Source organism: Pochonia chlamydosporia, chromosome 3, assembly GCF_001653235.2.
Source record: "Pochonia chlamydosporia 170 chromosome 3, whole genome shotgun sequence".
Taxonomy (NCBI): domain Eukaryota; kingdom Fungi; phylum Ascomycota; class Sordariomycetes; order Hypocreales; family Clavicipitaceae; genus Pochonia; species Pochonia chlamydosporia.
This window is the reverse complement of record NC_035792.1, coordinates 1,422,521-1,447,032: the sequence shown is the minus strand read 5'-3', so window position 1 is coordinate 1,447,032 and position 24,512 is coordinate 1,422,521. Positions and strand designations below refer to the sequence as shown.

The following is a 24,512-nucleotide window of genomic DNA, read 5'->3' as shown; positions in this document are numbered from 1 at the left end:
AAAAAATGTACAATAAATACCCAGCAGACATGGTTCCCATAACATCATGTCTGTCTCATCAGCCCAGCCCAGCCCAGCCCATCAACCGTGTATTCATCTTTTTCTCCAGCACACGCCAACACTCATTGCCGTATTTGTCAACATCTACCTGTCCTCATAATCCAGCTAGGTCGATGGACCAGAGCCACCATGGCCACCCTTGTTGTTATCCCCTTGGAGTAAGAGCTTCGGCTTGATAAAGTCCTCATCTAGTTGCCTGAACAGACCTGCTGGATCTTCTGCACTCCAAAGTTGACGAATGGCTCCGGTAGCAGTCATGGGAGCCGGTTGTGACGGCTCGCCAGTTGGGCTCATAAAGGCACTGTCTGTCTGAGGAGAGGGCTGCGGGCTCAAGCGAGCGCGACGAGCGGGAGGAGGCAGGTCAGACGTGTCAATGTCGGTGTCGAAATCGGAGTCGTCGCCGTTGCGGGCGAGTAGATCAGTCCTTTCGAGGTCTTCCTGGTTGCGGGTGGAGTTCTTTCGACTGAGGCTGTTTCCTCGGGTATTTTGGCCACTTCCTGGGAGGTGCGGTGATCTATGCCCCGATACGTAGCTGGCGGACCGCCCTTCTTCTAGGTTGCTGAGAGCAATTGTACCGTTTCGCCGGGGTGTGTAGCCAATACCGCCGCCTGAGCGTTTGGCATGGAGGCCGCCAGCTAGTGTCTCGATATCAAACTCGTCGTCGCTGTCGATTTCTTCCACAACGCCAGTCCGGATACCCAGGATTTCCAGCATACGAGCAGTGGTGCCGCCAAAGATGATGACGGTGAGCACGACCACGACCAGCACAGTGGCTCGAAGGGCGAGGGCGTTGTCTCCAGTGAGAAGTTCAGCCAGAGCCACACCGACTGCGCCACGGAGGCCAGCCCAAAAGAGCATTGCTTGGTAATTGTACGGTAGTTCCTCGCCAACTTCAATGCCACGTCGTTTGGCACGGTACCAAATGAACCAGTTAATGGCTTTGGAGAGAGGGAAAACTGCGACCCATCGAGCAGCGCAAACGGCCAGAATCGTGACCATAATAAGAGGCGGCTGAAATGATAGCGCACTATCTGTGAACAGCGCCAGTCCAAGATAAATGAAAATGAAATTTTCTGATAGTTGCGAGATTACTTGGAAGATGTACTTGGTCGTGAGTTGAGTTCGGCGAGACATGTTGAAATAAGCATAGTGCTTCAACGTTATACCACAGAAAAGCAACGATACGATACCTAGTGGTCGTCAGCAAACCGAGACACGAGCCACAGCTATAGAAAGTAGCACGTACCAGACAAGTGCACACCCTGGGAGAAAAAGTAGGTGGCATAGGCAATCAAGAAAACGAGACTGCTTTCAATCTTGGTATATCTCCTGAGATACGTAAACTTGAGTAGCAAAGCGGTGGCAACGCCGACAACAATGCCAACCATCAAACTGCTGAAGAAAACCAGCAAGAAGATGCCCACACCTTCGAAGAAACTGAGGATTCCATAGCTAGTTGCCTCGCCCTTGTTATATTTCTGTGCTGTCTCAAAAATGACAATAGCAATGGCATCGTTGAGGATTGACTCGCCGAAGATGATGGTGTACAACTTAGGGTCGACCTTGTAGGTGTTGAAAATAGCCAAAATGGTGACGGGATCAGTAGCTGACAAAGTGGCACCAACAGAAATTGCGTCAACAAATGTCATTTTAAGAGTTCCGGGGAGCAGTGAAAAGAGCCAAAGAATTAACCCTATAACAACGGCAGACAAAAACGTTCCTGCAAAGGCAAATGTGAGAATTGTGCCAATGTTGCGGAAAAAATTGGCTTGGTGCAACTCGTAGCCGGAAGACAGGATAATCGGCGGCAGTAGCAGGTTGAAGAAGATTTGGTAGTCGAAATTAATCAAGCTTCGTATCGAATCGCCCGAAGTAATCATGAGGATTAATCCAACCGTCATGCCTAAGTTGCCGCGCGGCTCCAGTTAGTTTTGCGGCCAGAGTACGACATATTACAGGCGACTGCGCAACGCCAGATGGTTGCTTCAGGGAGGTTTCAATTGCGAACCTGCGAAAATGGAAATGACTGTTTCATGGATTGCAGTCACTTTCTTGATTTGAAGCATGTAACTCGTAAAAAAGGCCGCGATGAGCAGTAAAATGGCGATGAAGATTGTCCATGCTGCGTACAATTCCTTCTTCGCGCCATCGCCTTCTAAAGGCATAAGTCAGCAGTGAGTCCCGACAAATGAATCTCGAATCGAGGGTGCGTCGGGGGAAATCGCATGAAACTGGCTTGTCGAACGAACCTTCGTCACTGTCTTCTCGCCCTGTGGCACACCATGTCAGTCTAACGGTCTCGCATCTCTCCATGGCAGGAAGGATTCCCGGCGCTGGGACATACTCAGGAGCTTGAACCCCAGGTCGGCGACTTCTGTTGCCAACCCCATTGTCAGCTCTTAGGGCCCGGTACGGGCAGGAGTTTTGAGACGCTGATAGAGGGAGTCAATCGGACGATCGTCAAGTCAGGCACGGAAACGGAAATGGAGGTTGGAGCTTTGGAGCTCGTACACGAGCCTCACGGCGGGGGCAAGGAGAGCATGAGTCCGCTGCTCGTGCGCCGAAGCTTGGTGTAGAAGGGATCGCGAGCGCGAGGGATGCCAGTGCCGAGAGGATGAGGATGGGGAACTTGGAACGAGTTCAGATCCAAGTTTGGTGTGATGGAAATTGATGCCGACGGGCTAGACAAGGCGCAATGTGTCCCCCAAGTGACTGACGTTGCACTAGAGCAGTCGGCTCCAACGTTGGCTCCAAGGCTGACGTGGAAAACCCAAAGTGGCTTGGCGCGGCGGTCAATCTTCGCGGTCAAGTTACGGCAAGCCGCCATTTGCTGAGATGGACTGGACCATTGGCCTTCTACTGGAACTCCATGTCACCTGTGGCCGAGGTTCCAGCCGCTCAACTGCAAGTGCACACGAAAATACAGGAGACAACAGGCATCTGCATACTGCCTGGTGTACCAACTACTTCAGTCCACCACCTTCCCACATGGTAAGCATCGAACCAGCTACTTTGGCCATACCAGACGCCCTTGGTGGCACCTTCTGTTTAAGTCTGACGACCCAGATTCCAAGTTGCCCACATCAACGTCGAACTAGAATGTCTGGTGATGGAGTTGACTCTGCATATATGGGCCTGATTTTCCTACATTGGGAAGCTCGTAACTTACTCTCCCTTTTCGCACCTCAAGTAGACTCGAGCTTAACCCAAATGTATGGAAAGTGTTTATCTTCTCCGCGGGCCATTTGAGCTTGTTGGGGACCAACCAATCAGCAGAACCGTGAACAATAGGTGTCTGGTATTGTGTGTGGCGGATACTAAAAACAACACATAATTTTCAATTTCAATATCACAGCTTTTAACAAGTTCGGGCATTGCTTCTTCCTCTATTGTCCATGTCAGTATTCCGTATTGTCTGGTCGTATGCCTAAGTATCCGTGCATTATGTCACACTACTGAGTGGTAGACGTTGGATGCAGCTGCACTTGGCAGCCCCCGGTGATATTATATCACCAGACTTCCGGCAAAGGTACACCAACCAGGAATGATTTGATTCTCAATAAGCACACAAGACGAGAAATCATGCAAAGCAAAACACGCAGTACAGCACATATGAATTTAACTTACCTTGTATGAGCCTATACTGAAATCTGTAAGCAGAATGACAACATTGAAGTTTCATGCTGTTTGATGGGTCAAAGGCTGGGAGCTGGGACCTTTCCCCACTGCGCTGCTGCTACTGGCCACTGTTGGACTCCAGGTCTAAACCTCCAATGTTCAAATGACAGCATCTCCAAAGTGTACCTCGACACCAACTCAGAACTTGGCTCGCGTCGCAAACCGCAAACCACACCTCCCCATTATCGCGACCTACGACCCTAGTATCAGCGCCGAGCCTCTTGTCCGCGACCACAAATGCACGCGACTGCTTTCCAAACAAGTTGAGCTGGGGTAAACGAACCGACGACCCCGTCAAAGTCCAGAAAACATGTACCACCTCGCCAAAGGCCTGTATCTGTATGCGACAAGCAAAGAAGGTCAGTACATTCGCCAAACGAATCACAAGTACGAACCGAACTAATCTATGTATCCAACAGAATACTCGGTCATTCTGCTAGGTCTCGACAATGCCGGCAAAACCACATTCCACGAGCAGGTCAAATCCATGTACCTCCCCAACGGGCCCGAACCAAAACTCAAAACCGTGCCCACTGTCGGCCAAAATGTCTCTACAATAACCCTACCGGATATGTATCTAAAATTATGGGATGTCGGCGGCCAGCTGTCCCTTCGCAACCTCTGGCAAAGCTACTACGCGAGCTGTCACGCGATAGTCTTCATCATCGACAGCACAGACATCGGCGACGGCTCGCTCGAGGACGATGACAACGGCCGGCTGGAAGAATGTAGACTCGTGCTGGAAGATGTTTTGCAGCATTCAGAGACAGAGGGCGTGCCGCTGCTGATTCTTGCGAATAAGCAGGATAGAGAGGATTGCGTGGAGACGATCCGTATCAAGGAAGGGTTGGTGAAGAAGGTTATGGAGGGTGATAAGGCTAGCAGTATTCGTGATTCAAGGGTATTGTCGTTGAGCGCGTTGACGGGAGACGGCGTGAGAGAGGCAGTGGACTGGGTGAGGACAAGGGTGCAGTGGAATAAGGAGTCGAGACCACCGGTCATGAGGTGAGTCGTTATTAGCTGTGGAAGGGATTGTTGTTACATTTTTTATGAGCTACGAACCATGTATGTAGAGTGTGTGGTTTAGCACGGCGTCTTGGGCTGGATAGATCTGGACATTATCATACCTTTGTTTAGCGGCATTATGCCTAGATCAGCAAACTTTTTTTCTGCAATGGGGAACGCATCTGAATGGTCCTAATCTTTGGGGTATCAAGATGTATCGTTGTTTTTCTATCCTGCCGTACCGTAACGTAATGCGCCGTAGTATATACACACCACCTTATTTTCCCATCTCCCTACCTATTCTCCCAGTCACATCATCTGTCATTATCAGCCTTCAACTCCACCATCAACCCGCCCTTATCTCTACTCTTACCATCCTCCACCAACCGCCTATCCACCAAGTCCGTAAATATCTTGACCCTCTCCAGCGCCAACTGCGCGCACCTCACAAAAATCGGCGCATCAACATCCGCCCCTCCCAGCTTTGACACCTGGCATATCTCCCCGTGCTTGTTCAAACTAAACGTACAATTGCTCACCCTCAACTGCTCCTCCAGCCACGTTGTGTCCATCAACACCGTGTCCCCTTCTTCCCCGAAGAAGCTAAACGTTACGCAAAACGGCGAATGTAGCCAACTCAACGCCACGGGTTCCCGCTCCGCCGGTGTGTAAATGGTCAGCGTCTCGCCATCCATGGTGGTCTCTGGTTTTCGAAAGTGACGAAGTGCGGCGACAACGGCGAAACACGCCACGTCGAGGAGGTTTCCGTCGTGGGACAGGACATGAACATCAGCGCGGACGGACCAGCACTTTTGTCCGGCGATGAGACAGAGGGACTCGGTGTCAAGAGCGCCTGACCGGCGGATGGTCTTTTCGAGAATTCTTGAGAGGAGAACTTCTTGTTCTGTGGGACGGTTTACTTCGAATGAGGGAGCGACCATGGGGCTGAGTTCTGAGGAGATTGTGAAAATGCCGTCAAAGGGACGGTCTGTGAAGGGTACGGTTACTTCTGCAGAGACTTTGGCGACAATTCTGTAGCTTTATATTAGTATCTTGAAATGAGGTGTTACATGGTGCTTTCGGTCTGTATGTCGCATACCTCGTCTTTCCGCACTTGACATCTGCTACGCCAAATTCATCCCCAAAGGTGAGCTCCAAGGACCGGAACTGCTCAAACTTGCGATTGTCCAGGCGCAAGCCTTCCTCTAGTGCTTTGGTGAGAAAGGTCTTCTCGCTGAGGGAAGGCTCTGCATCTCGGGGCATTTTGAATGTAAATTGAGAAGGCCCGCGTTCTAGCAAGCACTTCTTTATGTTTGGTCTATGATTTTCAATGGTCGTTCTTGGTGTTGTCCAGTGAGTGACGTGGGGTGGAAAATTCTGCCGGGCGGTGGGACTACAATTGCCTGTGTAGGCTGCCCGTCGGATTAGTATCTCGTGTATCTCATATCATGATCATTTAAACTAGATGATAAAATGAATAACAAATACACTACATTATTGTGGAATTCAAAAGTAATCAGTGCATTTTGCAGTGTTGCTGCGGGTGCTTTTCGTATGGTTGGAGGCATAAGAGGTGGGCTCTCGGTTTGAGAATGCGCAAGGAGCCAGTTGCTCAGGAGTGTCAGCACTGGTGGATCCATTGAAGTCTTCGGCATTGAAACTGAATCCTTCGAGCCTTTTAGTCTGATGATGATGAAAGGGGTGTCAAGTACCGAGAGGAATTCCAGGGAACTAATTCTGAAACAATGCCGTTCTTTAGAACGTTACTCCCCTCCTGACACCACCGTTGGGTTCTGCGTCACAACCAGATGGCAATGTCGTTTTGCACAAAGTTGTGCAGGTGCATAGAGAAGTCAATTGCGTTGAAGACATCAGATGAATTATAGTTACACTAAGACACGCCAAGAGGCAACGTAAGGTGGATCCATACATAAAGTACAGAACTGTTGGCTGCTCGTGTAGGTAACACGAGAATTCTACACTACATTTTTCTTGTGTTCCTGGATCTACAATGCGACAAATAGTACGGATCGTGTTCCCTAACGTGAGATGTATATTTATGCAAGATAAACCATCCATGGTAAACCTAAAAATGCGGGGTATATGATTCCCCGAAGCCGGACTTAGTTAACTATTCCTGGACTGCCGTGAGCGATGTAACTTGCTGCTTAGAAGTCCTGAGTCCTAGGACTAGAGACACCAGACAACATATCCCACGGGACTTCTTTCCACATCGTCAAATGCTCAGTGTTAACAAGAAGACTTTTCGCGATGCCCGAACAACCTAAGGAAAGGAAGAAGAGATGGCATAGTAAGGTAAAGACAGGATGCGAGGCATGTCGGTACGTTTCCGCACTCAGGGGGGATCTTCGGTTTCCAATCTTAATTGCCGCTGGCTAACAGCACCTTCCTGGGTCGAGCAGGATTCGTCGTGTCAAGTGCGATGAAGGAGAGCCTGCATGCAAGCGCTGTCTCATAAATGGACGAGAGTGCAGCCTATGGCTGAATCGGCCAAAAGGCTTTCAAGCATCGTTCCCGACAATGAATCGACCATTGTTTCTTCCACAGACACCCGTGGGCGTGCAGTCTAACGCTCGCGAGAAGCAGATATTCGACTTGCTACGTAACCTCACAATTACTCAAGTGGCAGGGGCGTTTGATCAAGGCTTCTGGACTCGCGATGTCATGCAAGCCACGCAGTCTTCCCCTCTGATATGGCACGCCAGCCTTGCTTTCTCGGCTATGCATCATAAGATGAAGCTTGGCGCTCTGCCAGGAGATCGAAAGATGACCATGGCTGAAGACTACTATACGATTGCCCTGAGACAGTACAACAAGGCCATCCAACACCTGATTCCGCTAACTAGCAAGAAGCACATGACTTATGCCGACAAGGAAACCGTGCTGCTGGCCAGCGTCCTCTTTGTTGGCATATGCTGTCTCCAGCGAAATATAAAGCACGCCAAACTACACATAGAAAACGCAGTGGAACTCTTCTACCAGTGGGAATTCTGGCAATATGAAGATTCACCAGGCGCCGTGGTGCGTCCTAGGTCTCTCCTGCAACTGGTCACCACATTTCAGTATCAGCTTTCCGATATGGGCGGTGCCAAATCAGCAGCGGTGCAACGGCAGATTGCCATGACTCAAGTTACTATTTCTCCAAAGCCGTTTACGACAGTAACAGAGGCGTACTTTGAGTATCTTCATCTTCATTTCGGCCGTGCCATGCTTCACCCAGACAACGACAAGGGGCTGTATCCAATGCGAGAGAAGTCTATGGCTTATACAGCTTGCTGGAATCGATGGAGAGATAAGTTCCTCGCGCTCGAGAAGTCGCAGGAGGGCTCCAAGGAGGGCTCTCCAGAGCTCGATATGGAAGCCCTACACAGACTGCGACTGCTAGTTGACTGCGAGGACCTTTGTGTCAGTGTACGCCGCAATAGAACACCAGAAACTCTGATCAAAAGTATTCCAAAGATGGCTCTTTTCGTGGATGCAGCGGAAGAGATCCTCGAGCGAGAATCCATGGCTGGCGACATCTACCAAGGATCCTCACCTGTCTTTTCCTTCTCTCTGTCTATCTGCGAAGTACTCCGGATGATTGGACTTACAACAAACAGCATCCACCTCCGCAGGAGGATTGTTACCATCTTGAAAGAGTTACCGCGACAAGATGGGTTCCTGGACGGACAATTATCTCGATTCCTTATCGAAGCAAAAATGGCATTCGACAAAGAACATGCTAATACAGAGGTTCCCGAAGATTTTGCACAGTGTAACTGCGTTCGAGGACTGTTTGTATGCCAAACCCATAAACTCGCCGATCTCATTCTTGATTTCTCGGAGGAAGAAGCCGTAAACATGCGGATACTCAATACTATTCACATGGCAAAAGGATTGCCGGGCAAAACGTATAGGTTTGAATGGGAGCCATGGATCCGGCCGGTTCGTGATAATAGCGAATCATCGGGTTGAAAGAATTAGCGGATTAAGATATGCAAGGAGTTGCCTTTCCAATAGCTGATACAAATCTCCATGAACATGTTTCATTTTTGGACATCACCATTGACATGGGAGAGACTTCAACGGGTTTTCGTATTTCCCTGAGACCACGCACAAGGCATCGGTTCAACAGATTCAGGCGGAATCCGCTCCAACCCCGAGTATCATTCTCAGTCCGCAAATTGAACACGACGACTCATTTGCACTCCGCACCCGGATGAAAAGCCATCACCGGAGCATTGCCAAGGTCCGCACATCCACTTCAGCTGGCACAGTGCTTCTGGCAAGTTCCGGACTTTCAACCCCAAGCCACGGCGCCACAACATCTTAACCCGGTGCCGACGGCGGATCTTGCTACCGAACACCGCTGCACAACTACCGCCGTCTTAATCCCCAGACGCTCAGACATTCAAATAAACCCTAAACTGAAAGGTACAACAAGTTCAAGAATGGAGATAAGGTTAAAGTCCGAAATATGAAACTTTGTCGCAACGCGGTAATTGTGAGGCATCGTGGCGATTGCGTGGCTGATGGCAGGAAGCTGTGTAACGATTGAGGAAGGACATAGGTACAAATTGGAATATACTTAAGTAAAGGAATCTCGCGTTTGGATATTCGAGAAAATTCAGGCAATACAATACAAACACCTTGTGAATCTATTAAAGATGGGTCAGTCATTAAGCAGTATTCGGCCTCCGAAGCCTAGACTCACCGAGGAGAACCTCCCCGACCAAACCGGCAAAGTAATTACAACCACCAAATACAATCCAAGCCCCTTCTAACAGAATAGGTCTTCCTCATCACAGGAGCATCAGGCGGTGTCGGCAAAGAGCTCGCCTCCATGGTCTACAAACACAATGCGAAAGTCTACATCGCCGCTCGGTCCGAAGACAAATCCACCGCAGCCATAGCCTCCATCAAGCAGCAATACCCCAAATCCAAAGGCCAACTCATCTTCCTACACCTCGACCTCGGGGACCTCACTACCATTCCCAAATCTGCAGAGCAGTTTCTCCGTCAAGAATCCCGCCTCGACGTACTATGGCTCAATGCCGGTGTGATGGTTCCCCCAGCTGGGTCGAAGACAACACAAGGCTATGAGCTCCAGCTTGGCACCAACAACATCGGTCACTTCCTATTCACGAAGCTTCTACATCCTATTTTAAAAAGTACTGCTGCTAGTGCCCCTAGGAATTCTGTGCGTGTAATCTGGGTTTCGTCTAGTGCTATTGATGTTGCGCCCTCGGGTGTGATTGACTTTACGAATATGGATTATAAGCGCGATGAGAGGGCATGGACCAAGTACGGCAGGAGTAAGGCTGGGAATGTGTTGCATGCAGTTGAGTTTGCGAGGAGGACCGAGAGCGAGGGCATTGTTAGTGTGGTGAGTATTTGGATTATAAGACTAGAGGTCATAACTAACTGTGTACAGAGCTTAAACCCGGGTAATTTGGCGACGGATCTGCAGAGGTCTATGCCTGGCTGGCAAGCTTATGTTTGGGCGGTATGTTGTGTCCTTAATAGTTGGGAGAGTTGCTAATGGGTTGTAGAAACTTCTTGCGTATCCTGCCAAGTTTGGTGCCTACACGGAGCTGTTCGCCGGTTTGCACCCGGATGTCAAATTGGAAACATCGGGAATGTTTAGTAAGTGAATTTGGAAGAAGTGGTTCGTGATGATTTGCTAATTTGTGTAGTTGCGCCGTGGGGGAGGATTGTCAAGGCTCGAAAGGACCTTTTTGATCCTGCGTTGGGGAGGCGGTATTGGGAGTGGACGGAGGAGCAGGTTAAGCCGTATGTTTAGCTACTGAATGTGTGTATGTGTAGATGTGGTTATGTTTGCCGAATGTTTGCTCGATGCTGTGTACTCGAATAGGTAGTATGGATGATGTAGTGACAGTACAAAGGGATTTGAATGTGCAAGAGCGTTTCCATACAGGTACTAAAACTGCGGATATATCATTTGAATGCAAGCTTCCAGGTGATATTCTGTGCGTTACGGATGCTATGTTGGTATCATATGCCAAGCCAGGCGTAATTTGAACAACGCCTTGAAATCTCAGCCTGAGGAAGAATATACTTATTCCTTGCTTATGATAGCAGCCGTCAAGCAACTACTTGTACATAATCATAGCATATTTTGGACAATCCCAACGTCATTCGTACTCCGTCTTTCTTATATCATCCGTGGTATAAACAACCTTTCCTCTACAGTTACATGACACAACAAGGCCTCTCCGGACTCGTATCTAACCCTCGAAGCCCATCTTCACCCTCCATCTTCCCCGTCTCCTCACCACCACCCTCCACAAACCTTTCCAACCAACCCCTAAACTCATTCCACCTTCCCACCCCATCACAATAATACTCCATCCAAGCCTCCAACTCCCTCCTTTCTTCTTCCTCCTCCGCCACAGCCAACGCAACACACAAACAAAACGGCATGTACATCGTCCCCAACGGCATATACCCCTTCACCCTCTCCGCCGTCCTCAGCACCTCCCCCACCAAATACCCCCTATCCACGTCCCCATCCCATGTAGGCTCAACCGCCCCCAAAATCAAATTAAGCAACATCGTAAGAGACAGCAATACCGGCACAGTAACCTCGCACAGCATATACACCCTCATCCCTGTAACTGGCGGCGCAAACGCGGGATTCGCTACCCTCGAAAGCGCAAAGTCCATGTTTGAAACGAGCCCTATGAGGAACTGTGTTTCTACCCGTATTTTGTGGTAAGTTGCTTTGAGGGCGTCGATGTGGTTTCGGGCCTGGTGGAAGTACCGTGGGAAGTGGACGAGGTTGGCTGTGGTGAGTGTCTCGGGCATGTTGCAGCTTAGATGGGCGATGGGATCGGGGAGCGGTCCGAAGGGGGGTTTGTTGTCTGCGAGAAGGGGTGATATCGTGATGGAGGGGTTTGTTATGCTTTCTGAGACCTGGGGTTGTGTTAGAGTTGGCTTTGGGGTGTGGTAGGATACGTACGATGAGGGTTGTGGATGCGACGAGGACTTGTTTGTCGAATTCGGATTTCCATCCGCTTGTATGGGGAGTGTTTATGATGTGTAGGAGACCGGTTATGTGTATGCTTTGTTTGTGAGCTCCGTTTATAAGGGACTGCTTCAGTGAGCAATATTCATCTCTATTAAAGCGCATGTCAAAGCACAGAAACTCACCTCACATACCGCCAACAAATAAACAGCACCAAGCATCTGCCCCGTACAAATAGCCTCCAAATCCCCCTCCAATCCACGCCGGACCTCCCTCAGCGCCGTCCCATAATCTCGCAACGCCCTCACCCCGAGATTCCTCGTGTCAATCTTCCATCTAACGCAGCTCGCAAACGCCAGGGCCGCCGCATCCAAGGCATCACAGCTGCCCAACCGTCTGGGCAGGTCTTCCAGAAAGCCGCCGAAACACAGAACACAGTACCTAGGGTCTGAGACGACGAGGGTGGAAATGAAGGCGCTTGCTGCGATGGAGGTCCTGTTGCTGGGGGGTCTTGATGGCGCGGTATGGGTGAGCGTGACGAGGGATGGGGATGTAGAGGTGGTGATTTTGAATTGGAGGCGGCGCTCGCCGGAGCCGATGCATTGTATGGAGAGGCGGGTGCATCGTGAGCAGGATGGCTTTGCTCTGTCGCACTGCGTTGGCGTTAATGGGCGATGAGAGTGAGAGGGAGAGTGAGAGTGTTTTACCTTTTTTTTGCGGGTGCGACAGGCTTCACAGCCGAGGCCGCGGATGCCAACCATTGCGGTGACTCTGATGAGATTTATAGATTTGGTGATGAGTCTGTTTCATTCAATCTCTTATAATGGAGTCATGTTCACGCTGTTGTGTGTCAATGTGATGTGTTAGATGAGGCGAGGTTCAGCTCCATGGTTGTTGGTTGGATGCAGGCTTACTAACGGATGTCACATTGGCAAGCTCACGTCATTCCTACAAATCGATATTCATGAAAGCTACAATCACCGAGTCCGTTTCAATTCATTCATTTAACTTGTTTGTTTATCTCGGTATCTAGTCCAGGATACCCTCCAGCTGTCCCCTTAGACAGATGTCCATGCAATGTGCATCAAGCACAGCAGGCACTATTTACAATCTCAATAAATATATACAGTTTATCACCCCAGAATCCCGGCAAACCGTAAGAACGCTTACAGCGTCTTAACACCAGCCTGCATAGCCTTGAAATGGCTCCAGTCATGGCTATCCTGAGCCAAACTCCAGGCAAACACACCGCCCAACTTCTTAGCCGCCGCAATCTCCTTGAACTTTCGCGCAATGAGATTGGGAGTATCCCAAGTCCAGTACTGCTTCGTAGCTGAGTCCCAGTACCACTGTCCTCCCTTGTCGGAGTCTTCCTTGCCGTTCTGCAGCGCCTTGAGGAAGTTGGCGTTGTTGTAGTTTTCAACTTCAAAGGTGACCGCGCCGGAGAGGCCAGTGTCCGAGCCGTCGGCGGCTTCGAGGACGGCGGTAGGGCAGCCAGTGGGCCCGGTGCATTGGGCACCGTCCTTGGTGGTGAAGTATTTGGCGTAGAAGGCGAATCCGAGGTTCATCTTGCTGGGGGTCATGCCGCGTTGGATGTAGACGTCGATGGTGTGGGCGGAATCAACGACCGAAGTGTGGTGGTTTGTGACGTTGTCTCGGCGGTTCATGATGTCGTAGGTCATGACCTGTTGGTAGATTAGTTTACAGCCCGGATGGTGTCTATCTCTCTATCAGAGTGAGTGAACATACATTGACGAAATCGACGGCCTTGTCAATCTTAGGGACCTGCTCGGCGGTGAAGGCAATCATGTCGCCCTCCTTACCGGGAACAGCAATAGACAGCTCCTTGTCGCCAATAGCGGCCTTGATCTCTTGAAGCAAGAGCGGGTAGGTCTCGATTTCGGAAACCTTCTTGTCATTGGGGATTTGCTTGTAGTCTTGGCCATTGCCGCCGGGATATTCCCAGTCAACATCTACACATGGTGTAAGCTATATTTTCATCACTCGGGGAGAATCTTGTACTCACCAACACAGTCGTATCCCAAGTTGGTCAAGGTAGTAGCAACGTTCTTGGCGTATGTTTTACGGGTGTCCTCGGTTGCGGCGCCAGCACTGAAGCCAGAGGTATCGCCCCAGCCACCGATGGCCATGCAGACCTTGGTGCCTTGATCGAACAAGGCTCGAACCTGGCTGAGAGGCATGAAGGGCTGATACCAGCTGCCGGAGGTGAATGTGGTTGAAGGGGCAAAGGCGGTAATGACATAGTTTACTCCTGCGGTAACATCCTTGGGGGGCAGAGTTGCCGTGTGCCATCTATGTGAAAGAAGAAGTAAAGTTAGCTAGTTCATGATGATGGGTCAATGTAAAGCTTGAACATACTGGTCAAAATACATGACATATCTTGGAGCAGCTGAGACAGCAGTGGCAGCAGCCACGAGTGCCAAGTTGGAAGAACGCATTATAAAAAATTGCTCTATTCGAGAAATGAAACAGGTAGTGAAGTAAGAAGAAGTTAGGAAAGTTGATGGCAACCAAGTCAAGTACCGACACAGATCCGGGGGAGACGCCGGCTTTTAAACGCTGGAAATGTCATTTTCATAGTTTATCCTAATGAGGACGTGAATCACAACCGGTCAAGTAGTACAAAGGAATGTTGCAAGGACCACATGGCACGTCGGGATGAAACCCCAAACAAACATGACCAAGCTCACGGTTTCCCGGTAGCTTTTCATCCCAACTCTACGCCGTACTCCGTACTCCGTTGAGTGAGCAAACGCTGTGACAGGGCGACAATCAGCCTCCTGAGTCCCGAGTCCTGAGTCCTGACAGGCCATCACGGCAGAAGCCATCATCTCGTGCAACGTCGCAATCACACCGGTGCCGTACCGTCACAGCATATTGTGCCAGACGCAATAAGGGCATCCGGCCGGCTAGGCTTGTCCTTGTCAAGCAGGCTAGTTCGCGGCGATGGAGTCACATTGAGAAGTAGAAGCAAGGCACCGGTTGCTTTCCCATGATATCTCGGGGATATGGGCACTAAATCACTTCTTTAGTGGGAGATCGGCGCTCTGCCCCGGCCACGCTGGCGATATGGTGACTGACGATCATTGACCTTTCCGAGCAGCTAAGAACGCAAAGGGCTGTCAGGTTGTGCGGCGTGCGCCAAGGACGTAAGCTAGTCTGGCCGTGGCCCTTAGACTTCATGATAAGATTGGGAAGCGCATCCTTGTCGCTGGCGGCGGCAAAAGTCAATCTGACCTGAAAAAGGCTGGTGGCATGGCTCTTTTCCATCGTGAAACATGCCTCCGATGGCTGCATCATGGGCATCCATCTCGGACCTTGACACCTTGTCATTGCCTGTCATGGGCAGTCGGCGACCCCCACGAGGTCATTTCTCCCCCCGTTCAATGTTTGGAACCCGGTTCCTGTCACTTGCGAATGTTGCATGCATGATTTGGCAATTTGCGGGGTGTCAAATGATGTCAAATGATGTTGTGATCTGGTGTCGGCGAGGTGCCGAGCTGAAGATGGGGGATGCAGATGGGCTGTCTGGTCGAGGATTGACAGCGAAGGAGCCAGGCGGCATGAAGGAGATTTCGATATGGATACGCCATCGCATAGTCGGTTCGATGCCTCGGGATAAAAGCTGCCGGGATGGATGCAACATGGCTCACATGGTTTAGTGATTTGGTCGCATATCAGATGTTGAAGACAAAGAGTTGCGGTTTAGAGGGACAAACGCGGAGCCAAGTGAAGTGTCCAGAATCCAGATGTCGTAGGTCTTCCTGGCAACATTGAACACACGATCAAGAGCAGCCTTCTTTGTCCGACTGCTCTCACTGAGACAGTAATCGCATTTGATTGGTATGTAAGTACCTGATTTTGATACACGCTGGCTGTTGCGCTACAGTGATATGATACAAAACCACAGACATTGGTTTGTGAATTTTGACAGCTAAATTTGCACCTGTTGTTGAGTCTCAATCGCTGACAACTTGTTTCAAACAACAGCTCACTTCGTATTAATATAGCACCAAACTACACTTAGGTCGCACCACGGCCAACTTTGACTTCCTCCAAACACAAGCGTGGGCAAGCGCCGCAGCCATGTAAGTCGTACACGAATCTACGTATGGCCATTGTTGCCCATCCCCAGATAGTTCATGTATCACTACCTCTATCCTTTTGCTCTCCCGCCTGCGAACCGATTCCTTCGGACAGATGGATATGAAACCCTGTAGTCCGGCCTCACGACGGGCCTTGTACTACATGAGTTGTCAGGCCATTGGGCTTCAATCGTCTTGCATACCTGAGAGCTGAATCAAGGTCTAGCGGGGGAAGTCGTACTATTAAAAATTATTACTCACAAAGTCTCTCAGTCTGCTCTATATGGAGAATAAAGACTGAACATGAAGCATTTCACAAAGTTGCCGGTGACCTTTTGCAATTACTCTGCCTGCGTTTCTAATACCGTATTAAAACATCAATGTTTTCATCATTCAGTGGGTATCTACTCTGTAAGTCCTCCATGATGCAAAGAGCCAACTATTACTATTAAAGACAGGATAAATAAAAGCAGTTTACCATCCGTCTTGTGATAATGCTGTATGGGCCTCTCAACCTACCAACATCGAAATACCGTATCATGGTGACCGCAAACCAGACGAAGAGAATTTCTTGCCAAAATTGGCAATTCTTCGCTAAACCAGCAAGTCATAAATTCTCAGGTTCGTTTCATGGTTACGTCTCCGTGCAACGCATCCAGGCACAGCAGTCACACCCGATGAGCAAGGCGTCTCAGGTTCTCAGATTGCAACTTTGGACCGTCATTTGCGTAACCTTGATGTTTGCGACTTGACTGTCCAGAAATGGTTGTTTGTTGGAGGGCATCTCGCCGCTTCATGTCTTTGTGAGTTTCCCTGTTCTGTTTCGTCTCCGCTGCTGTGCATCTAGTTAGCGAGCGTCCATGATGTTTTGACATTTAAGAGGCTTGAATGCCCACCTAGATTGCGATGTTCAACTCCAGTTCCTCTTGAATCCTTATCCATTAAGCCTTGTACATATGGCTGTGCTGAGGAATTGAAGAGAGCCATTGTGGGTGGTATGCAAACAAAAACGTCTTCTGCCGATATCATTCCCATTTCTGTTGGCCATTGTTATTTACTTTATTGCCGAATACCTAAGTATATAAACTACATTGTTGCCCATCTCGTTACCTGGACGTAAATGCGCAATCATGAACGAATCTCAAAATCATTAACCCCGTATTGGGAAACGGCCGTGTTTCCACGTACCGTTGGCGATTCATATTGGTAAGATCGTCGTGCTTTGTAGTACATGACGTTTCGAAAGGCTTAGGTACCCGTGCATTCTTACTGGTTTGAGCTTATCGTACCACGCAACCAGACCGGAGCGGACCGACTGGGTGAAGTAGCCGCGTTGCAAGTTGGTGGATATTGTACCCGTAACTATTCCCGGCTTCAGATAAAACAGCTTATTATTTCGACAACAATACCATCAAAGTACTACGAAATAAATCATTTACTCAATTACCATCTTCAATTGACTTTCTACACATATTTTAAAAATACATTACTTACATAGTAAAGAACACTGAAAGCTCCTCCCGTCGTCCTGCTTACATGGATCTCGTACCCGTGGCGCGTACACCATTACGTGGATAACCCAGTTTCATCTCACCATCCCCATTCCCAGTCTCCGTGACGCGTCACTTGCACCAATTGGCATTTCAAACATCTCAAAAAGGAAATAAAATATCCTGCGGGGCGTTAACCAAACAGATTTACCCCTTTTGTAACCGGTATATCTATCATGGTTGTCCTCTTATTGCAATGTAGGGCTGAGTGCACCGCTCTGCTCTCAAGGACACAATGCAAGAGACTACACCACTTTTGCCCGAGGACGGCGACAGCCAGCAGCGAGGCCCGCGAGCCGCTTCTTTCTTTCAGGCGCGGCGGCCGAGAACTATTTATTTCCTGTTGTCGTTGATGGTGTTTGGATTGTCGTTTTCAGGGTCGCTGGGTGAAGTACCCATTACGAGACTGACTGAGGATAACCTCTGCCGGAGGTATTACTTGACCAGACTGGATGGGAAGGCACTTGCGGATGATATCGATGAGAGTTTGTGCAAGATTGATGAGATTCAGTCGCAATTGGCGTATTTAAATGGGTGGTTGCCCATGATTGAGGCTGTTATTGGTAAGTCTGTCCTTATACTTCAGGGATGGATATAGACTGACGACGTCAGGTCTATTCGTGGCGTTTCCATACGGTGCATACGCAGACAAGTATGTCCTTGACTTCCAATTCACAACTCTCAAGAGACTACAAAATCAAGTCATGGCACTAACACGACGTAGAAAAGGCCGCAAACCGGTCCTATGGCTCTCGCTCATTGGCATCGTCATCTCCGGCCTATGGATAGCTGCAGTCCTAGCCCTCGGCCAACGCATCTCCATCTACGTCATTCTCATCTCACCGGCCTTTGCTATCGTCGGCGGCGGTAGCACAGTCTTAGTATCAGCCATTTATTCTGTTGTGGCGGACGTGGTCAGCGAAGCAGACAGGTACTTACACCACCCAGGTTACAAATCACAAACAAGACTAACATGCACCAGAGTATCAGCTTTCTTAACCGTCTCACTGGGCAGTCTCGTCGGCAGCCTTTTCGGCCCTCTTACCGCCTCGTCCCTCATGAAGACATCATCGCCTTGGACCCCCATCGCGCTAAGTCTGCTCATTCTCATGCTCGCCATCGGAGTCATGGTCTTTATCCCCGAGACATTGCCCGCACGAAAACACGAAGAAGACTGGGATATGTCGCGAGATGACTCCCTCTACGGGGCCATCAACTCGTATGTTTGGGAGTTCAAAGACCAGATCAACGAGGCTATCAGCATGGTGAAGCAGCCATCGCTAAGTCTCATTCTCTTCGCATTTCTGTGTCCCGTCCCGGTAGGCATTGCCACAAGCTCCCTCTTCATCCAATACGTCAGCAAGCGATTCGACTGGTCCATGGCCGCGGCGGGCTATCTTCTGTCTGTTCGAAGCATGGTGAACATATTCGTGGTTCTCCTCGTCATCCCCGGCCTATCCAAGCTCCTCGTATCAGGGGTCTTCGTCAAGGGCTTCTCGGCCGGTGAAAAAGACCGTCTTCTCGCCCAGATTTCTGCGTTTGCCCTCGCCGCAGGATTCTTGCTCCTCGCGGGGACAAACATGCCAATTGTTATCACTGGACTCATCGTGAAGACTTTGGGAGCAGGACTACCCTCGCTGTGTCGATCACTTGCTGCGTATCATACGAATGTGCAGAATACGTCGAAGCTGCAGACTGTGATTGGCATCACGGAGACGGTAGGCTTGCTTGTGGCGGCGCCGGCGCTGGCATGGATGTTTTCTATTGGTATGAAGTTTGGGGGCGTGTGGATGGGCTTGCCGTATGTGGTTATGAGTGGTTACCTGTTTGTGACGGCGGCGGCGTTGTTGTTTGTGAAGCTGCCGACGTATTCGTTCATCGGGGACGAGGCTTATCATATGCAGGATGTGGCGGCGGATACTGCTTCTGTGAGGAGTTTCTCGTCGCATGGGACTATGCCGTCGAGGGTGACGGTTGGTCCTGAGAGGGCGAGGAGTTAGTTGTTGTATGCTGAATACCCTTGATGAAAAAAGATGACCGTATTTCCGTACGTGATAACGTAAATTTTATATGTACACTTCTATATTGCACGCAGCACAGGCAGCATAGTTTAAAGAACTTAGTTCGTTTATCCTCCATATGCAATGGAGAAAAGCGACCTAATAAGGAACTCATCCTCACGTTCCAACTCCAACATATTAGACCCCCCCAAGAAGTCATCCATATCCTTCCCAGCCCGCTCAAGATACCATACCCCAACTCGAACCATCTCCTCCTCTGCCTCATGCCCCTCGCAAAAGTCACGCGCATAATTAATCATATCTCTACCATGCAATAACAAAGCCGAACGATACAACTGGGAGTTCACATCATCTAACTCCATGGTACACTCAAGACGTGCCCTCTGTTGATAGCCCGTGCAGAACCCCCTGCAGAAATGTCTTAGCAAGTTGGCCAGCTCCAGACTCCCATCTTTTTGTCTGGAGGCAATGATTCCGCAGTGCAAACTGGCGAGGAACTGAGCGGCATCACCGTTGACCCCTCGGCCATTCGCTGTTGCAAACTCCCAGTCAATGACTTTGGGTTGCTGATCTCGCTCTTGTATGTTGGATGCAGAGACGGCAACGTTTCCGGTGTGAAAGTCACCGTGGGCAAGACAGGCTGGGTATGTGTATTTGGGGTTGCGGATATCTTCTGCTACTCGTTGGAAGAGGGCATCGCCGTTGGGAAAATCTTGTAAGTAGCTTGGTAATTGTTCCATTGTTGCTGACCAGATTACTTCATTTGTGAGATTTTGAGTCAGGGTTCTTTCAAGTCTGGGCTCGGCAAGGACGGCGCGAAGTGTCGCTGGATCATGTAAGTTTGCGAGAGATCGTCCCAGAGTATTGCCCAGAGCTGATATGTGAGCTGTATCTTGGGGCTTTGGCTTCTCAGACAAAGACTTGATGCAGCTGAAAATATCGGTGAGGTCACCTAGATCTTGCTGTAGAAGTATGGAGGCGGTTTCACTGCTCGTTGAGAGATGTAGCTCGGCTTGCGTTCCTTGGTCATGTCGTAGACATTTCGGCAGCATCCACGTATCGCCAGTCAACTTAAACTGGTGTAATGGCTCATGCGTATCCCAGAGATGAAGCACGGTTGCTTCAACCTCCTACATAAGGTCAGTGTGAACTGAGAAGGAATCGACAGGATTATACGCGCCTGTCTCTTGATGGAAAAGTGCCTCACAAGACCCTCGTCTTCAAAAGTGCCAGATGCATGCTTCAGGATGAGAGACTGAGGGCCCTGCTGGCCAGCTGTCTTGGTAGCACGCAGTGTATCATTGACGGACCCTTGTAGGAGCGGTGTGAGTTTCCATTGTGTTCCTGGGTAAATCAACAGAAGGTATGCTTCGTAATTCATTTTGGTCATTGTGAAGTTGTGGTGGCACAGTGGGAGGGTTGAGGAAACCAGCTGAGTAGGAACACTGATGCAGGCAAGAGATGTGCAAGATCAACAAAGAAATGCGCAGCGGAACATTCAAGATGAATTTGGAGAGTACGAGTTATTTCTATGAAGAGGCCATGTTTTAATATAAACGCATGTCGGCACTTCGTTGCAGTATTAGTGTCAAGTAATGGCGGCTGAGTTTCTTCAGACTTCCATTTGCTTCAAATGTTGCATAGAATCAGGGATTGAGTCACCGGGGAATTGCGCAAGCCTCCGCGCCCTTTCCGGTTCACAATTACTGTAAAAATACCCTTTATCATCATGAACCTGCGGACATAGCATGCCAAGTTCTTTTTCGTCAAAGTTGAGCAACCGAGTTGCAATGTGTTGTTATGGCAATTGCTGTAATGTAAAGCCGCCGAATTCAGAGGCAAAGGCTGATAAGATGCAACAACTCACACGAACCCTCAGGAACCATCTCCCTTGTCTGGGAGATTGGCCACGATAGTGAACCGTTTCGAACGAATTATGTGTACCCTGCAATATCATCCCTGGTTCACTTGGCTTCTTACACCTAAATTTCCGACTTGGTTCATCCTCAAGCTAGCTCATTGACTGTTGTAAATCATAGTATCTTAGTCGCGTCGTCAGCATGCTTCAACTTGAGAACATGGACAGCCATCAACACCAGCCTAAGACAAAGATGTCAAGGTACATATTTGTAATTACAATTAAAAATACATCATCTAACACTATAAGTTAATTTTCTGGTTTTATTTTAATTTCCAGGATATCTCCAAATATGATCTACATTACCCAAGTCGACCTCACAGCCGTTGGTGTACCCACGCACAGACACTGATTGGCCAACGCAAATCGTCACTCAAAACCACTCCAGCCAAAATCAAACATCCAAAATCCCACCGTCAACCTCACATCTCAACCCCAAACACCCTCATCATGACCACCGCACACAGACCTACCTTCGATCCGGTAAGCACACCGCACCCCTTACTTCATCCGCAAACTAACCGTCTCAGGCTCGCGGCAAAGAAGCCCTCCGGGGCCCAGCCTACCACCAACGCCTCCAACCCGCGCACACACAACTCAAGTTCCGCCAAGCCGGGCAAGGCGGCGACGCAGACGACGAACCCGAGCGCGACCTCGCAGCTGAGCTTCTCGCCGCCGAAGCAGCCCACTTCTCCAAGAAGAAGGGCTCTATCCCCGTCGACGATGACGATGACGACCACAGCGTAGCTGAAAAGCGACAACTGCCTTCTTCCAATGGCGAGGATGAAGACCCCGAGGCCAAAAGGCGGAGGATACTGGAAGAGACGAGAGATATAGACGCCGACGATAGCAGCGAGGAGGAGGAGGAAGATAGCGACGACGACAGTGATGATGAGGATGCAGAACTGCAACGGGAATTGGAGCGCGTGCGGAGGGAGAGGGAGGAGAAGAAGAAGCGAGAGGTGAATACTCCCCTGTTGTAGTGTTTTATCTATGCTAATTCGATGTAGGAGGCGGAAAAAGCAAAAGAAGAAGAGGAAGAGCGGGAGCGCAATATCGCACTGGGCAATCCACTCCTCAATAAGCAGGATTACGCGATGAAGAGACGCTGGGACGACGACGTGGTGTTCAAGAATCAGGCGCGTGGGACGGAGGACAAGAATAAGAAGAAGGAGTTTGTAAATGTAAGTTTCTCCTTTTTTTGGCCTTTATCAACGACACCATGCTAATCAGTGCAGGATATGTTGCGGTCCGATTTCCACAGACGCTTCATGAGTAAATACGTTCGATAGACAAGATACAAGAAAGATACCCTACTTTTCCTCTGCCAAAATCTTCTTTTCCAGATCTTCAAACGCCCCCAGCACACGACCATATGTCTGATACGTGCCGTCTTTAAATCCAGCGTCAACCTTTTCAATAGACCCCTCTTCCTTCCACCGCCTCCCAATGACCTCGTCAAACGTCTCGCCGTCCTTGCGCTCCAACGCCCAAACCGCCTTGTACGCTCCTCCTAACGCGCACGCACTCCCGCCCACGTCTAGTTTGTACACGCCGTCCGCGCCGCCGAGCACATCGCCCATTACGCGTGCGATGGCGGGGTTGAGGGAGCCTCCGCCGACGAGGTAGATTCTGCGAGGTTGCGCGGGGAGTTGGTCTCTCGGGCTGTGGACGAGTTTCTGCGACCGCAGTCTCATGGAGAGGGCTTGCGATTCGACAATGATGCGGGCGTCTGTCTCGTTTGACCACTCTTGCTGGCTTTCTTGGAGGTTCGTGCCGTTGGCGTCGCAGGTGTATCGCCATGTTCCGGCGCGGATGTTGGGCACCGTCTCCCGTAGATAAAAGTACAGTCCGAGCTTGGCTTTGTCACTGTCCTTTGTAATGTCTAGAGGTGGTGTGTCCAGAACGGCTTTGTTGAACGTCTCCCAGCCGGTTTTGCCGTCCGTTGGCTTGGGTAACTCATCGCGCACCTTTTCTCGTGCCAGTCCACCGTTTTTATAGCACAGCATGAACATGTAGTGGCCCTGTGTTGTGGGGTGGTTGAAGAAGTGGTATGAGCCGTCGGGTTTGTAGGTGGGCGTGTTCATCAGGAAGGTCGTTGAAGTGCCGAGCGAAACAATGGCGTCGAGGGGACGGAGAGGCAGGGCAAGGATGGTGGCGGGATTGTCGCCTGTAAAAGGGACGATCTGGCATTCAGGACTGAAGGCGTACTTCTTCACAAAGTAGGGTGATATCTTGCCAAAGGGGGTACCGCCGTCCATTTGCGGTTCCCCTAGCTTTTTGCGCAACTCCTCAGCTCCGTCTTTACCAGCCGCCAGAGCCAGCAGCTCAGGGCTGTACTGCTGGTTCTGCATATCCCAGAGATTCATGCCACACACATCACTTATATCCAGCGGCGCAATGGACCCCAGCAGAACGGAGGCAAGCCACGACGATACCAGAGATATGCGAGATGCTTGTGCGTACACCTCTGGTCGAATACGGCGCATCCTCATGATTTGCGTGCCTGTGAATCTCTACACTCTGTCAGTCCATATCCAGATACAGCATCATATTGAGCACGTACGTGATGGGCACCACTGCCCGTAACCTCAGCCAACTTCTCTCTATCGCCTAACTCAGCATCAAACGCATCACACTCCTTCTGCGTGCTCTGGTCCTGCCAATTCGGCGACCACTCATGCGCCAACGCCCCCGCCAGCTGATCCACGAGCGTCTTATCCGCATCCAAGCCCTTCAGGATATCGTCGGCCCCGTCATTCCAGTACACGCTGCCGTGCTGCTGTCCCGAGCCGCTCACCCCGCGAATCCGGGACATGGGCACGGGCATCTCCCTCGACAGGCGGTCGAGCACAAGGTCCAGCGATTCCATCCACATGGCCACTGGGGCGTAGACTTCTCCCGTGGAGGAACGCACGTGGACGCCCTTCTGTATGCCATATTTAAAGAAGTCAGCGTCGAAATCGACCTTGGATTGCGCAATTGTTTTGAGGTCAGAGTTGACGACGATGGCTGGGCGTGTCAGTATGTGAGGTGAGGTGAAGTGGGATGAGACTTACCCTTGAGTTGTTGGGTGGAGAGGTCGAAACCTAGGTATAGGGGACCTTGGTCGCTCATTTTGTTGCAATTTCGAGGCGCAGTGATCTGGGATTTTGAGATTGATATGCGAATGTTTGAATATAA

The 24,512-nt window shown here is 50.0% G+C and overlaps 12 protein-coding genes across 12 annotated transcripts; 6 read left to right on the top strand and 6 right to left on the bottom strand.

Moving 5' to 3' along the window:
* Nucleotides 1-165: 165 nt before the first annotated feature.
* On the bottom strand, nt 166-2,450 carry VFPPC_04345 (mitochondrial sodium/hydrogen exchanger; the record flags this gene model as incomplete). Its single annotated transcript, XM_018283715.1, has 5 exons — nt 166-1,250; nt 1,307-1,963; nt 2,069-2,215; nt 2,310-2,330; nt 2,405-2,450. 5 exons carry the CDS (start codon nt 2,448-2,450, stop codon nt 166-168), a joined length of 1,956 nt encoding a protein of 651 aa, XP_018144884.1.
* Nucleotides 2,451-4,048: 1,598 nt separating this feature from the next.
* Nucleotides 4,049-4,747, top strand: VFPPC_04344 (ADP-ribosylation factor family protein; the record flags this gene model as incomplete). The annotated part of the gene is made up of 2 exons (XM_018283714.1): nt 4,049-4,097; nt 4,158-4,747. The coding sequence occupies 2 exons, from the start codon at nt 4,049-4,051 to the stop codon at nt 4,745-4,747; spliced, it is 639 nt and encodes a 212-aa protein (XP_018144883.1).
* Nucleotides 4,748-5,057: 310 nt separating this feature from the next.
* Nucleotides 5,058-6,006, bottom strand: VFPPC_04343 (3' exoribonuclease; the record flags this gene model as incomplete). Its single annotated transcript, XM_018283713.1, has 2 exons — nt 5,058-5,775; nt 5,843-6,006. 2 exons carry the CDS (start codon nt 6,004-6,006, stop codon nt 5,058-5,060), a joined length of 882 nt encoding a protein of 293 aa, XP_018144882.1.
* Nucleotides 6,007-7,284: 1,278 nt separating this feature from the next.
* VFPPC_04342 (C6 zinc finger domain-containing protein) lies at nt 7,285-8,721 on the top strand (the record flags this gene model as incomplete). The annotated part of the gene is made up of 1 exon (XM_018283712.1): nt 7,285-8,721. One exon carries the CDS (start codon nt 7,285-7,287, stop codon nt 8,719-8,721), a length of 1,437 nt encoding a protein of 478 aa, XP_018144881.1.
* A 692-nt stretch (nt 8,722-9,413) lies between these two features.
* Nucleotides 9,414-10,549, top strand: VFPPC_04341 (short-chain dehydrogenase; the record flags this gene model as incomplete). Its single annotated transcript, XM_018283711.1, has 5 exons — nt 9,414-9,491; nt 9,539-10,132; nt 10,181-10,252; nt 10,299-10,392; nt 10,443-10,549. The coding sequence occupies 5 exons, from the start codon at nt 9,414-9,416 to the stop codon at nt 10,547-10,549; spliced, it is 945 nt and encodes a 314-aa protein (XP_018144880.1).
* Nucleotides 10,550-12,900: 2,351 nt separating this feature from the next.
* VFPPC_04339 (chitinase) lies at nt 12,901-14,193 on the bottom strand (the record flags this gene model as incomplete). Its single annotated transcript, XM_018283709.1, has 4 exons — nt 12,901-13,419; nt 13,484-13,707; nt 13,761-14,047; nt 14,114-14,193. 4 exons carry the CDS (start codon nt 14,191-14,193, stop codon nt 12,901-12,903), a joined length of 1,110 nt encoding a protein of 369 aa, XP_018144878.1.
* Nucleotides 14,194-15,033: 840 nt separating this feature from the next.
* VFPPC_15768 (hypothetical protein) lies at nt 15,034-15,417 on the top strand (the record flags this gene model as incomplete). Its single annotated transcript, XM_018293521.2, has 1 exon — nt 15,034-15,417. The coding sequence occupies one exon, from the start codon at nt 15,034-15,036 to the stop codon at nt 15,415-15,417; it is 384 nt and encodes a 127-aa protein (XP_018144877.2).
* A 1,091-nt stretch (nt 15,418-16,508) lies between these two features.
* On the bottom strand, nt 16,509-16,875 carry VFPPC_17740 (hypothetical protein; the record flags this gene model as incomplete). Its single annotated transcript, XM_022429429.1, has 2 exons — nt 16,509-16,675; nt 16,725-16,875. 2 exons carry the CDS (start codon nt 16,873-16,875, stop codon nt 16,509-16,511), a joined length of 318 nt encoding a protein of 105 aa, XP_022285533.1.
* Nucleotides 16,876-17,625: 750 nt separating this feature from the next.
* On the top strand, nt 17,626-19,390 carry VFPPC_04337 (major facilitator superfamily transporter; the record flags this gene model as incomplete). The annotated part of the gene is made up of 4 exons (XM_018283708.1): nt 17,626-17,953; nt 18,003-18,042; nt 18,115-18,321; nt 18,373-19,390. 4 exons carry the CDS (start codon nt 17,626-17,628, stop codon nt 19,388-19,390), a joined length of 1,593 nt encoding a protein of 530 aa, XP_018144876.1.
* A 128-nt stretch (nt 19,391-19,518) lies between these two features.
* VFPPC_04336 (protein kinase-like protein) lies at nt 19,519-20,801 on the bottom strand (the record flags this gene model as incomplete). The annotated part of the gene is made up of 2 exons (XM_018283707.1): nt 19,519-20,541; nt 20,619-20,801. 2 exons carry the CDS (start codon nt 20,799-20,801, stop codon nt 19,519-19,521), a joined length of 1,206 nt encoding a protein of 401 aa, XP_018144875.1.
* A 978-nt stretch (nt 20,802-21,779) lies between these two features.
* VFPPC_17741 (short chain dehydrogenase/reductase) lies at nt 21,780-22,621 on the top strand (the record flags this gene model as incomplete). The annotated part of the gene is made up of 4 exons (XM_022429430.1): nt 21,780-21,812; nt 21,860-22,291; nt 22,340-22,513; nt 22,568-22,621. The coding sequence occupies 4 exons, from the start codon at nt 21,780-21,782 to the stop codon at nt 22,619-22,621; spliced, it is 693 nt and encodes a 230-aa protein (XP_022285532.1).
* Nucleotides 22,622-22,642: 21 nt separating this feature from the next.
* Nucleotides 22,643-24,446, bottom strand: VFPPC_04335 (D-xylulose kinase A; the record flags this gene model as incomplete). Its single annotated transcript, XM_018283706.1, has 3 exons — nt 22,643-23,845; nt 23,896-24,341; nt 24,389-24,446. The coding sequence occupies 3 exons, from the start codon at nt 24,444-24,446 to the stop codon at nt 22,643-22,645; spliced, it is 1,707 nt and encodes a 568-aa protein (XP_018144874.1).
* Nucleotides 24,447-24,512: the final 66 nt, after the last annotated feature.